This window comes from Medicago sativa, chromosome 8 (genome assembly GCF_051527215.1).
Source record: "Medicago sativa cultivar Bolivia chromosome 8, Bolivia_mono, whole genome shotgun sequence".
NCBI classification, from domain to species: Eukaryota; Viridiplantae; Streptophyta; class Magnoliopsida; order Fabales; family Fabaceae; genus Medicago; species Medicago sativa.
The window spans coordinates 35,192,519-35,206,291 of record NC_140756.1 but is presented as its reverse complement, the minus strand read 5'-3'; the positions used below and the strand labels follow the sequence as shown (position 1 = coordinate 35,206,291).

Genomic DNA, 13,773 nt, shown 5'->3' with positions numbered 1-13,773 from the left:
GACCATAGAGAGACTTCTGTAATTTGCAGACTTGATTTGGTTTAGAGGTAATGACACCTTGAGGAACAGTCATATATACATCTTCCTGCAAGTCTCCATGGAGAAATGCATTATTCACATTAAGTTGATGTATATGCCAGTTGTTGATAGCTGATAAAGCAATAACAGTTCTGACTGTGGTGAGCTTGGCAACCGGTGAATAAGTATCAAAATAGTCCAGTCCCTCAACTTGATTGTATCCTTTGGCAACCAATCTTGCTTTGTATCTCTCAATAGTACCATTTGCATGATGTTTGATCTTGTATATCCACCTACATCCTATTGGTTTGATGTGTGGTGGTAAATCCACCAGTTTCCAAGTGCCAGTATTCTCAAGAGCTGCAAGTTCAGCCTGCATGGCCTGCTGCCAACAAATGTGTTTGCTTGCCTCATCATATGTGGTTGGCTCAATGTGTGAATCAATGGATTGAGAAAAAGCACAATGAGAAGGAGACACATTACTATAAGAAAGGGAATCATAAATGGGATATTTAACAGTGGCAGATAAAGCATGAAATGAACCACAAGTATTATTGCAGATATAGTCTTGTAAATGAGATGGAGGGTGACTAGTTCTAGTAGATTTTCTGAGAATAGGTGGTGAAATAGGAGTGGTAGGTGGTATAGAGTCATCATGTGGTGGGTCAGGGTCAATAATAGGTGGTGGTGGAGATGAGGAAGTAGGAGGTATAGGGTTGCTTACAGTGCAAGTATCAGAAGAAAAATAGGTCCAGTTAGTAGTTATGGACAAAGGGTTGGATGGATAGGGTAAAATGTGTTCATGAAATTGAACATGTCTAGATATATGAATCTCCCTTGAGTGAATATCTAAAAGAACTGAACCTTTGAAACCAATAGAGTAACCCAGAAAAACACATTTTTTGGCTCTAGCAGATAGTTTGGATCTGTGTGTTTGAAAAATAGAGGAGTAGCATAAAGAACCAAAAACTTTGAATGACTTAATATCAGGGAGTTTATTACGAAGAATGTGGTATGGTGATTTGTTGTGGAGATTAGGGGAAGTTACTCTGTTGATGATAAAGGTAGCATACAAAAGGGCATATGACCAGTATGGAGCAGGTAGTTTGGATTGATATAAAAGAGCTCTACCTACATTGAGGATGTGTTGATGCTTCCTCTCAACCCTACCATTCTGTTGGGGGGTCTCAACACATGACCTATGATGTATGATGCCCTTAGAGGCATAGAAAGAATGAAGTAAAAATTCAGGCCCATTGTTTGGCCTGATGGCTTTAGGGGTTATATGAAACTGGTTTTCAACAAGAGAAATGAAGTTTTTAACATGTTGAGAAACTTCAGACTTAGATTTTAAAAGCACAATCCAAACGTATCTACTGAAATCATCAAGAACAGTAAGAAAATATCTATGATTATGAATAGAATGAGTGGAAATGGGACCCCAAATATCAAAATGCAGAAGCTCAAACTTTCTGGAAGCTACAGATACACTAGAAGGAAAAGACAATTTCTTTTGTTTGGCAAAATGACATATATCACATGTGGCATTGTGATCAAAAGTGAGAGTGGGATACAATTGAGACATATGAATGAGTCTTTTGGGTGAAACATGCCCTAATCTAAAGTGCCACAATGCAGATGAAGGTATGGTTAAATTGGTATGGGTGGAAATGTGATTAACAGACAAACTATTGCACAAAGGCTTATTAAAAGAATCTAAATCTAATCTATATAGACCTTCAATCTGTTCACCCAAACCAATCATCTTCTGGGAGTGAAGATCCTGTAACAAACACTTTTTGTCATGAAAGTTGGCATAGCAATTCAAAGACTCACATATTTTAGAGATAGAAATCAAGTTCATAGTGAATGATGATGAATACAAGACATTTTCAAGCTAAAATTGAGGTGAAAAATGGATAGTTCCAGCATATTGAACTAAAACTGAGGTTCCATTGGGCAAATTAACAGGTTTAGGATCAATTTTGTGATAAGATGTGAACCAGTGTGCAGAGGAAGTGATATGTTCATTGGCTCCTGAATCTAAAATCCATATATCAGACTTAGCAGAAATAGAACAAGAGAATATGGATGATATACCTGACAAGGGAGAAGAGCTGATTTGATTGGCACTGGCAGAAGGTGTGGATGATGAAGGCAACAAATTCACTTGCTGAAGCAAACTTACAAGCTGATCATACTTCTCTTGTGAGATATTGGCATTGGATGAAGATTCTTCATTGCAACTTCCTGATGGTGCTTCATTTGTTTCAAAACTACTTGAAGCATTAATAGAAGGAGTTTGTCGTTGGAAATTATTTGGATATCCATGCTTGGCATAGCAATAATCCACAGTGTGATTGCTTCTTCCACAAAAGGTGCACTAGCGTGGAGGCCTTGAACTAGATGAATGACCTCTCCCTCTGCCAGATGAATAATCTGATTTGTTACGAGAATTAGATGCATTGATCAAAGAAATGGATGCATCAATGCTTGGAGATGCTGAATTATTGTTGCTTTCTTCCTGAATCACCAAAGCATAAACTCTATTGATAGTAGGAAGAGGATCCATCATGAGGATCTGAGTTTTAATAACTCCAAATTTATCATTCAATTCAGTGAGAAACTGGATGATTTGATCTTCTTGTGTGTAATTACGTGCTTCTCTCATAGCAGCACAACGACAAGGATGAAGACAAGTACAATGAGGCATATGCCTATGAGAATTCAGCTCCTCCCATAGAGTACACATCTCTGTGAAGTACTCTAAAACAGATTTTGAACCTTGTTTCAAGCTATTGATATTGGAACGAAGTGTAGCAATTCGAATCCTATCAGCTTTTGCAAAACGATCCTTAAGATCTAACCACACATCAATGGCGGTTTCATGAAAAACCAAAGTCTGAGCAATTGGCGGAGAAACAGAGTTGATGATCCATGACTGTATGAGATGATTGCACTGTTCCCATGCACTACGATTCAAATCCTCTTCATCAGGTACTTCCATGGAACCGTCAACAAACTTCAATTTGTTTTTCGCGCCTAAAGCTCGAATCATGGAGCGACTCCATGAGAGATAATTGGATCCATCCAAGAGAGGAGTAATCTGAACAGAATTCGGACCTTCGCTTGGATGCACATAGAACACAGATTCAGTATCAACTTGATTTTCGCGAGGCATGATTGAAACGAGACGAGACGAGATCAAAGCAAGAAAATGCAAAGAAATAGCAAGGATTCACGAAGGAATCAAAGAATATGCAGAAAAAGGTTGCAAAAAATCAATGGTGAAAGGTTGAAGATGAAGAAGAAGAGTTGTTGTAACTAACTTTGTAACAAACTTTCGTCATGAGGATGAGAGAGAGAAAGGCTCTAGATACCATGTTATGAAAGGCTCATGAATGTGAAAGAGTTTACAAGAGGTATTTATAGGAAGAAAGTAAAGTACAATCATCCTATGAAGAAGCTAATCCAAGTACAAACTCAATTGTAAAACTAGTTAACTTCAGGCTCTAGTGATCAGAAGCTGTAACTTTAGACTCTGGTGATCAGAAGCTGTAACTTCAGACTCTGGTGATCAGAAGCTATGTAACGACATTATTGTCTTCCTCCTTATTCTCTAATAACACCTGCAGGATCCAAGAATATGGATCTTGTAGTTGACCTAAATGAAGAGATATACAACAATGAAGTTGTCAAAGATGGAAATGATGAGGAAAGCTCAAATGTTACTCAGTTTGTTGAAGCTACTCAATACGAGGAGAATTCATCACAACGTTCCAATGACAAAGTTCTAGTGAAAAAACAAAGTATCCCACAAAGAAGACAATATGACATGCAATTTTTATACCAATCATGGGATAATACTGCAGATATGAAGGAGAATAACCCAATGTCGAGGCTTTGAAAGCACACCAAAAAAGTATTGATGAGAAAATTACAAAAGAAATTCAACAAAATTATATGCCCACCAGGAGTATCAGAATCTGATAAACATCTTCGATTGTTTCTCTACTCATTAAGTGGACAGGTGGAAGATTGGTTGGACGCGCTTTCAAATGACACCATTGCTACTTGAGACCAATTGAAGAGACAAGTCCTTTATCGTTTCTTTCCAAACACAAAAAATGATAAAGTACAATAAAGCCCAATCATGTGTTATGCCACTATAAATGATTTTTCAAAAAAACAAATATGATTATATACCAATTCAGCCTTTCAAGTGGTTCTCACTAGAGCTGTCATAACGGGTCGGCTCATATGGACCGGCTCGTTTAGCTCAAATAATTATAGGGTTTGGGCCGTAAATATTGAGCCCAAATTTTTATAGGGCTTTTTAGCTCGGCGCTAAAAAGCCTGGTATCCGTTAGGGTTAGCCCGCATAAAAAAATACTATAAATTATATGTATTTTTCAAATAATTATTTAGTTATTTGATTATAAAAGTAAAAAATAAAAGTGAAAATTCAATGAATTAACACACAAATATAAAAGTAATTTAAAATTATATTTACTCGTTTCATTATTTATAATTATAAAGATCAAATATATAAATATTTATAACCATGACGTATGTTGTTTATTTAAAATTGCTTTCCTCACAATTTTAGTTTACGACGTTTGTACGAAAATGTCTACAATTTATTTTTGTGCTAGGCATTATTTAAATATATTAAAAATATTATTTATAAGAAATTTTATAGGAGTATTTTATAGTACTTTTTTATATAAAAAATGTAATTTTTAATACAGGCCGGGCTCGGGTAGTATATTTCAAGCCCGTTTTTCAACCGGGTTTTTTGTCCCGTCCCGATAAAAGCCCGAAGCCCGTTAGGGGGAACGGGCCGGCTAACCCGTTTCGACAGCTCTAGTTCTTACAATCCATATCTTACTTTATCAGTTTAGTTTTTCATTTGTACCAACCAGCAAGGAAATACCTCAGCAAGAAACAGAAACAACATGTAATATCTTGTCCCAATAAAAAAAAGGATACAAAGTGACTTCTCATATTTCTGGCCCAAATTTATCTTGTTCGACTTAGATATTAGTCGAATATCAAACAAAAAAAATGTAGGGAATCATCACCTAAATAATAAAAAAGATCTATGCAAAGTGACTTCTCATATTTCTAGCCCAAATTTCTTAGAAAAAATTTAACGAAGGTTTCATCATTTGTTCCAGTTAGCAGTCCAGTTTGAAGGTCAAACCTGGATGAGTAGATTGCACATGAGGTTTCACCCGAACAAAGATAAATTTTTATATAAAAAAACGGTGTGGAAAAAAGAAATAATCTTTATTACAGTGACTTTTGGGCCAAAAATCTTATATCCAAAATTGTGGTGGGCCATAGATTTAGTATTACTTTTCCCACCCTGCTGCCTTCTCGAGCGCTAGGGATGGGAATAGGCCAGGCCGACCTACAGGGGCCTACGGCCTAGCCTACGACAGGCCAGACTTTTTTCTTAAATAGAGAAGGCCTAGGCTTTTTTTAAGCCTATTTAGCTTAAAAGGTCAGGCCACAGGCCTCTGAAAAAGCCTCTTAAGCCTATTAGGCCGGTCTATTTAAGTAATATGAATAATATTATTTATTATTATATTATATTTTGTACTTTGAATTAAAATATAAATTTGTAAACTTTTTCAATAATTTAAGCTTTACTAGTATACATAAATTTTTTGCATATATAAATGTATTATTATAAACTAGAATAGAAATATGATACAATATATAGTCGAAATCCTTAAAACCTCGTGTTGATTATCAAAAGAAAGTTTAATCTAATTGAATTATTAGTTTGCTAGTCCATTTAAACTTAGATCACATTGCTTATTTAAAGATGTTAATAAGATATAGGCTTTTAAAGAGGCTAGCAGGACGTATCAGACTTTCAGAAGGTCAGGCTCACGCCTAAAAAGTAGGCCTATGACAGGCCGCAGGCCAGGCTTAGGCTTATAAAAAATATGGCAGGCCAGGCTTAGGCCTTATAAAGCCTAGCTCGGCCTAGCCTATTCCCATCCCTATCGAGCGCCCTGCAAAATTTTCAAAAATACCCCTGGTCCGGATTATACAATCCGGACCAGATTGTTAGTGATATCCGGAAAACAAAATCCGGACCAGATGTTATGCGTTTTTTTGTGTCTTTCTTTGCTGTCAAGGGTCTTTGTTGACCGTTATATGAACCCCACACAAGCTACAATGCTATTGCAGGGTTCATATGAACGGTCAACAATGACCATGACACCACCGACACCCCTAAAAAACTAAAAACATTTGAAGAAAATGGAAGAAAAGAGGTGAAGTGACGAATGAAGGTATTTGTTGAAGATGGAAGCCTATTTATAGCCTAAAACAAGTCCTAGGTCATTAATACAGTCAGTGAAAACGTGTTAGTGGTTGTAACCGTCCAAACCCACATTAATGGCTCTGAATCTTTCCGGATTTTACATTCCGGAACGTCATTAGCCCTACAGGAAGTGCCAACTTTTCCCTCGTTCACCATTATCACATGAATCCGAAAAATATATTCCGAAAAACATATGTGCATTTCGGATTTTATATTCCGGAATGCATCAGTCATGGCCGGTGGTCTGCACCACATGTTTTTGTCGGCGGTCAGGTCAAACAAACGCGTTTTACCACATTTTTTGACTGCAATTATGGCCTCCCAACCGTTTTTGACCACCCCTCCCTATAAATAGCCTTCCAAACCCCACCATTTCTCACACCATCCTCTCCCACCCTCTCCTCCTCTTCTTCCTTCTACAACCATGGTTTTCTATCGTTGGCCTTTCATAGATAAGGGCCTCATTGAAAACTTTCAGGGTTTGTATGAACGGTCAATGAGGATGGAACCGCGCTGCAACGAAGTGCAGTTCATCTGTGGGTCATGTGGGTCAGTGTGGTTCTTAGCTTGGCCTGCCTGGGCGTAAGTTTGAGCACCCCCACCTCCCTTAGGGGCATTGTTTTCTTCTTCCCGCCCTCCTCCTCCCTCCTCCTCCGGTTTTCCTCCAATAGGCAAACTACTGGTATGTCCTATCACATACCAGTGGTTAGGCTCTTAGGAGATTAGAATTAGGTTCTTCAGAGATTAGAAATAGATTTAGGATCTTATGTAATAAGCTTAAAAAGCTTGAAAATTATTGTAATGTATTGTTCATATATTAATAAAATGAATTGCTTTTATGTTTGTGTCTTTTTATTTTTGTTTTTTATTTTATTCGCATTTTATTTTACGAATTGTAAAGCTTAAAATTGCAAAAGTTCTGGTAAAACATTATTCCGGATTTTCAAATCTGGAAACGTCTGCAAAATTCTAACAATACAATCCGGAAAACGAAATTCGGACCATGGGTAAAATTGGAAAAAAAAAGGGCGCGCGAAGAAAGACATAGGGTGGGAAAAGTAATAGTCTTAGTTATTTACATCTGGAAATTTACCCTGTACCCATACCATTATACTTTCACCCCTACAATTTAAAAAAATAAATAAAACATAAATCCAATTTTGCCCTTATTGCCATTTAACATGTTCCACCTTCATTTTACATCCCCACTTTTAAAATTTCTGGATTCAATATGAATTCACCCCACATGCCCTTACATATCTCTCGAAAAACTTTAATATACATATTTTTTAGCACACAACAAAGGACCTTCCAACACCTGAATGCCCCAACTTAGGTCACAAGCTTGCGTTACCAAACCCGGCACTTTAATGTACATTTCCGATTAGCTATTTAATTTGGGAAAACTCATTGACATTTCCCTTTGTTGAATTTTCCAGATTTCAGGTAACACGTATTGATCCTTCGAAAAAAATATAACTCATTGTTCCATCTCACCCAAATCTTAGACTTTCAGTTTCTCAAATTTTCTAGATTTGGATGTTTCCTGCATAGATGTAGGATAAGGCTCCGATGAGCCAACATCAATTCTCTTCATTTTTGCTATTTGTTTATTGAGAATGAGAGGTTCTTTGATTAATTTTATGAGCAAATTAGGTTAATCAGAAAGTGGCCATGACAAGCTTGTCGTTTTTTCTTTTGATCCCAGTTTACATGGAATAGGCCAAACCCAAACTCACATGTTTCTTTCTCTCCTCTTTTAATTTAATTTAATTAAATTAAATTTTGTGTGCATTGCATTTTAGTGTCATTAATCATCAACAAAAATGAATGGATAAATTCAGGGCCGGCCCAGGGGAGGTGCAAACAGCTCTATAGAGCTGGGCCTCCCAAATTTTTGGGCCGATTTTTTTTTTTAATACATAATGCACTGAAAATACTAATATATACACATAACATTGAATCTTTAACACTACTGAAGGCGTGTCCCCGCGAAAATGCACGGTAGAGTTAAGTCTGGTGTCCGTAGTTCAACTCACTGGGGTGGCAGATGTTCATATTTCTTTATTTTGTATTTTTTCCAGCATGCATGATAGGGTCTTTTTGGGCATAGTTTAAATAGATTTGAGGTTTATATGTCCTCAATACACTCTCTTCTTCTTCTAATTCTGTTCAACTAACATATTTACAAATAAAAGAATGACCTTTGTCGTATAAAATCACAAAGTTCTAGCAACAAACATTATAATTATTTTCTAAAAATAAAATAAAAATAACATTGTAATTTTTTTCTCTCTTGTAAAAATATTGTATTTTTTTAGGGGCCTATTTTTACTAAGAGAACTGGGCCTCCAATTTTACAAGAACGACCTTGGATAAATTAAAGCTTGCCAAGTCATTTAATCTTAACTCTCTACATATGAATGAAACAATATTTTTCAAATAGAAAGGAACAAAACAATATACACCAGGACGATGTCCGTTGATTGCGATTGTCGGGAAGAAACTTCAACCAAAAACTTATGGATTGCAGTTTCGGATAACAATCTTCAAAACTGGAAAGAACGATTCCGGTAATCAAGGCAATACCGGAAAATTTTCCAGTACACGCTCATACTCTCTCTCTCTTTTATTTTTTTTATTTCCTATACGAATAGAACAGGGCTTGGAACAAATGAGAATGAATGAAGAATTTTACTATATATAAAAGGGTAAAATGGGTACTTTGAGTAAAATGTTGGGGTGAGGGTATAAATGTAAGAGTGTAAATTTCCTTTACATCTCTAGGGTTTGCCATATATTCATTTACATCTACTAGATTGCCGACCCGTGCGTCGCACGGGTCTTATAAGCTGAACGATTAAATATATAATTGCATGATAACTAAATACAAAGATGAAAAATATAGGTTTTTTTGGAAATATTTTACTTTCAATACTACATACGACAGTAAGAATTCTTGAAATGTCTTAAAACAACATATATTCGATGGATACCTATCGAATATTTCGAGACACTTCTTCATAGATGACGTTGGACATCTCATCTGTATCCTCATCATCTTCGTCAGTTATCAGTATCTTCTGCCCTTCTCTAAATGTAACTCTGTAAACAACCACATATAACTGTCCATGTGAAACGACAGACGGTGGAAGGTATACACCAACGTGTCCTAGTGACTGCCCTTGGTTCTTGTTAATATTTATATGACTTTACACATATTATGATACCAATGTGCAATCAATGTCATACGATGTAGTATTTGTATTACTTTATATACATCTTAGCATTAGTTTACATACTTTGCATATATCACAAAATGATTCATCAAGTATAGTTGGACTATGTTACACGTTTTATATGGCTGCTTGTGTGGTTGTATTTTTTTTTTTTCTTTTCAAACAACATTTCATCATCCTTATTGGTTTGTAACATGGGTCTTTAAAAAGTCAAATGCATTGCCACCTATTAAATTGGTGATTACTAAGCATTCTGTCAAAATGGTTTTGTCAACCGTGACTTATATAACAAAATGACTATACCCCTCTAGCTGGATTTTTTTTTCTTGTAAAGCCATGTTTTTTGTAAACAAAAAAAATGCTTTGGCCATTGTTCGAAATTCTTTATATCTAATTGATATTAACATAAGATCTAGTTATGGATATATCATGGTTTAATATTTGCCTTAACTAAAATCTTTTGATATCACTAATTTTGATATTAATTAGTTTTCACTCTAAACTACAATAATAACTGCAGAAAAATAACAACGGAAAATTACGGTTCGATACATTGCAAAATCCATACATAGTTCATAAACGGTGCATCGCACAGTGACATAACCAAAACATTGAAAGGTACACAATGAACTGAAACTAAAATAACATGCAGAAATGGAAAATTGACAAAAAAAGTAATCAAAGACATCATCACTTGACCAAGGTGTAGTAGAGAATCGCATTATAACCCAAATGACTTGTTCCAAGCCTTATGCCCTGAACAATGTATAGTCGCCGTGCATTGCGGAACAGCCTCCAATCACCTCCAAACCTAACTTCCTTACAGTCATATGTAAATTCCAGTTTCGACGACAAAAAAATGTCCATAATCGTCAATCAAACATGTATCTTTACAGTCCTTGTGGATGATGGCATCAGAAGCCAGCATATGCAAAAGTCTGACGAAAAAAAAAAACATAAGAAATAAACCATGAACAGAAATATAAACAAAGATTATGGGACCTTTCAAGCAAATCAAAGCAAGTAAGCTCTCAAACTCACGTAAAGTCATTTTTTGATACAAAGACGTGATGCTAAGTGAATTTAGAATGAGAATGGCAAGCCTTTCGATAGCACCGCGCCTATATTTATAGTTAGATGACATACTTTATTTGTTGGTGCATGGGAATATCCATGGATAGAGAATAATAGTAGTGCTGAATTAAATGTTGTGAAGAGGGAAAGGGAAAATCAAATGTGCAATCATGATATTTTGAAGAGTACTACGCCATTCTTATTCCATTTAAGCAAGACTATTGATTAAATTAGCTTCAATATCAGCAAATTCCCAAGTTTTTCTAGTTTCAGTGCACTATGATTAATTGTTTACAGCAAAACACAAAATTAATATATACATCTGCAAGAGGAATAAAATCAGGAGAAGATTTTTTTATTTTTATAAAGTTTATGCTGAAAATACAACTTTATTTACGTCACTGCAGCATTAAGTTTTGAACAGGTGAAAGCTTCAGGCACACAAACATGCAAAAGCAAACAACCAAGGACAGTGAAATGTAAAAATCCAACTACATAACAGCCGTCAGATTAGCTTCAACAATGTAAAATAGATTCAACTACATACACACAGCCATCAAATTAGCTTTCTCATTTCTTCCCACGGAGTTTGGCACCAAGAGCGCTCTCTCCAACTTGCCAATTATCTGCTGATTTGGAATGGCTTTACCGGACTCGTACTACTGGATCACTTGAGGCTTCTCATTGATAATTTGACCAAGTTGTGCCTGAGTAAGCTTCTTGTCCATCCTGAGCAAGTTTTGACTGAAATATAAATCATTCTAATGGCAAAAAACAATTTACTGTAATTGAATAGTTCCATATGCTTAGTTCAATTGGATGAGATATTATAAGTGTCCGAACGCAACACTTCACTACCTTAATACGAGTAGAGTTCCAATTTGCCTGGCACGTATATATAATGATAGAAAGAAGTGTAGAGAGCCATGCTTTGGAAACAGCTTGAGGTGTGATGAGTGAGTTTCTGATTAGGTCTGCATGGGATACACAAAAGGTCGTAGTTAATAGCTGCCAAAGCAAAAATTTGAATTTCAAATATAACCATGTATTGAAAGCAAGCGAGCCATAGGGAACTACAATCATCAGAAAATTATTTTGAATTTCAAATAGCAGCCAAATACTTTGGAGCCAAATTATTTTAGGGTTAAGTCATTAGCATTAATTGCTGCTAATTTGGCTCCAAATCTTTAGGGTTAACTTGTTGTCAGACCTAATAAGCTTTAAGAGTAAGTGATAAGTGATGATAGGCAATTATTTACACTAGATCGCCGACCCGTGCGCCGCACGGGTCTTATGAGCTGAAATATGTTGATACTCGCTAAAATGTAATATTTTGGAATGGAACTTAAATAATTAAACTACATAAAGAACAATTATCAAAGTCACAAAATGTATCGTTTGGTCAAATATCATATCGCCAACCAAGAATGTTACAACAAAATACATTATAGTAGGTATTACACATTTCGAAATACTTCTTCATAGACGACGTTAGACGGGGGTACACGGGAAACTTTAGTATTAATTAAATTAAAAATAAAATATTTTATATTTAAATTTATTTGATGAAATTTAAGATAAGATAAGTAAGTATATTATAAACTTGAAATATCAAACACATCATATCAAAATAAGATAATTTTTAAGCTCCATATTGGTGTTCAAAGTTGAAAATACCTAATGCATATAAATTGGAAGGGAGAAAGAATGATCCAAAAGCACAACCGAGAAAATCAAATATACATAATAATCACATATGGGAATATTTATTTATTTATTACATAATAATCACATATGAGAAAATTAAATACATAATAATCAAATACTTATGAGCTGGAAAAGAATTTTATATGGCTTTAAGTCTTTGGAAAACGTTTGGGACAATATTTATTTATTCCGTAGATTAACATGATAGGGAGTGGATCCTCTCCAGTGGAGATACCTCCAGTTTTCTACAGTGTTTAACTATCCACCTTTGATTATACTCTCTCTCCTTTTTATTGTTACAAAAAAATATTCAAACACGCCCACTGTACCATTAATAACATATGGGAATGTGAACAGCCGCAATCATTTATTTTCGTAGTGTTTACAAAGCAAGCAAAAGGCAGTGGGAAATTAAGTTAAACCGATCCCTCTACTGCCTAGTGAAATAAACCTAATGGGCCATTATTTTTATTAAGCGTGAGAATATGTTTAGCCATACCCATTGCATCGGTAGACTATATAATAACACTACTAAATAACTAAATTAAATATACACCTCATATCTCATTAAAAAGAAGTTTATTTAGAGTAAATTTGATTTAATATACAATTGTATATTAGAAGGAATACCTTTTTTTTTTTTATCTTTTCCGAGATGATCTTAACATAATACTCCACTAAACAGAAGATAAAAATTATTGCTTAAGTTTTTTTTTTTTTTTTTTTAAGAATTAAGAAAAAAAAGAAGAGTGACTCTACAGGTTAATTATTGCTTAAGTTTTTTTTTTAAGTGCATTATACCTATAAACTAAAGTTTAAATTGCGACGTCTTTTCAGCGACACAATGTCATTGGTTTTACACATACAAAGATATAAACAACTTCTAATATTAAGGTTTAATAACTTTGCTGAAAATTGTATCAGTTTTTGTTTGTCCACAATCATTACCAAACGTATCCATGAATTTAGAAACTTATCCATGTTCTATATGCACTTGTTTCTTTATACGTTCCACTAAACAATTATGTGAACAAACCATAAAACAATTGACTTAGATAAGTAGCATTCTGCTCACATGTTGGGGTATTGCTCTCAAGATATTGTTAATTAGCATTCTGTGGGTAAATAAAAGTTCAAGCATACAAAAGGCATTGGTCATGATTCGTTTAATTATACACATATCAATGCATTACCCACAGTTAAACATTACATGTATATAATACGATGATTACTTCTTCTATCTTGAAAAAACGCAAAGGAGAATATAATAACCCGGTATTGCTTTACTCTCGAGTCTCAAATGTCATTAGAGGTATAACAGATAGGTAATATAATTGCACAAACCAATTCATTTCAGGATTTTATTGATGAAAAAGATTTTTATCAATGGCC

General features: G+C 34.9%; 1 protein-coding gene across 1 annotated transcript; it reads right to left on the bottom strand.

Moving 5' to 3' along the window:
- Positions 1-1,915: 1,915 nt before the first annotated feature.
- On the bottom strand, positions 1,916-3,199 carry LOC146898762 (uncharacterized). The gene is made up of 2 exons (XM_085736612.1): positions 2,434-3,199; positions 1,916-2,277 (listed from the first exon to the last, which is right to left on the bottom strand). Exons 1-2 carry the CDS (start codon positions 3,197-3,199, stop codon positions 1,916-1,918), a joined length of 1,128 nt encoding a protein of 375 aa, XP_085592738.1.
- Between the last annotated feature and the right edge of the window lie 10,574 nt (positions 3,200-13,773).

What these genes read in the sequence shown, in the direction of transcription:
- LOC146898762 (XM_085736612.1), bottom strand. Translation starts at nt 3,199, where the DNA reads ATGCCTCGCGAAAATCAAGTTGATACTGAATCTGTGTTCTATGTGCAT. An exon ending in TTCATCTGGCAGAGGGAGAG is followed by an intron (nt 2,278 to 2,433) that starts GTCATTCATCTA and finishes AAACAAATGAAG; the next exon opens with CACCATCAGGAAGTTGCAAT.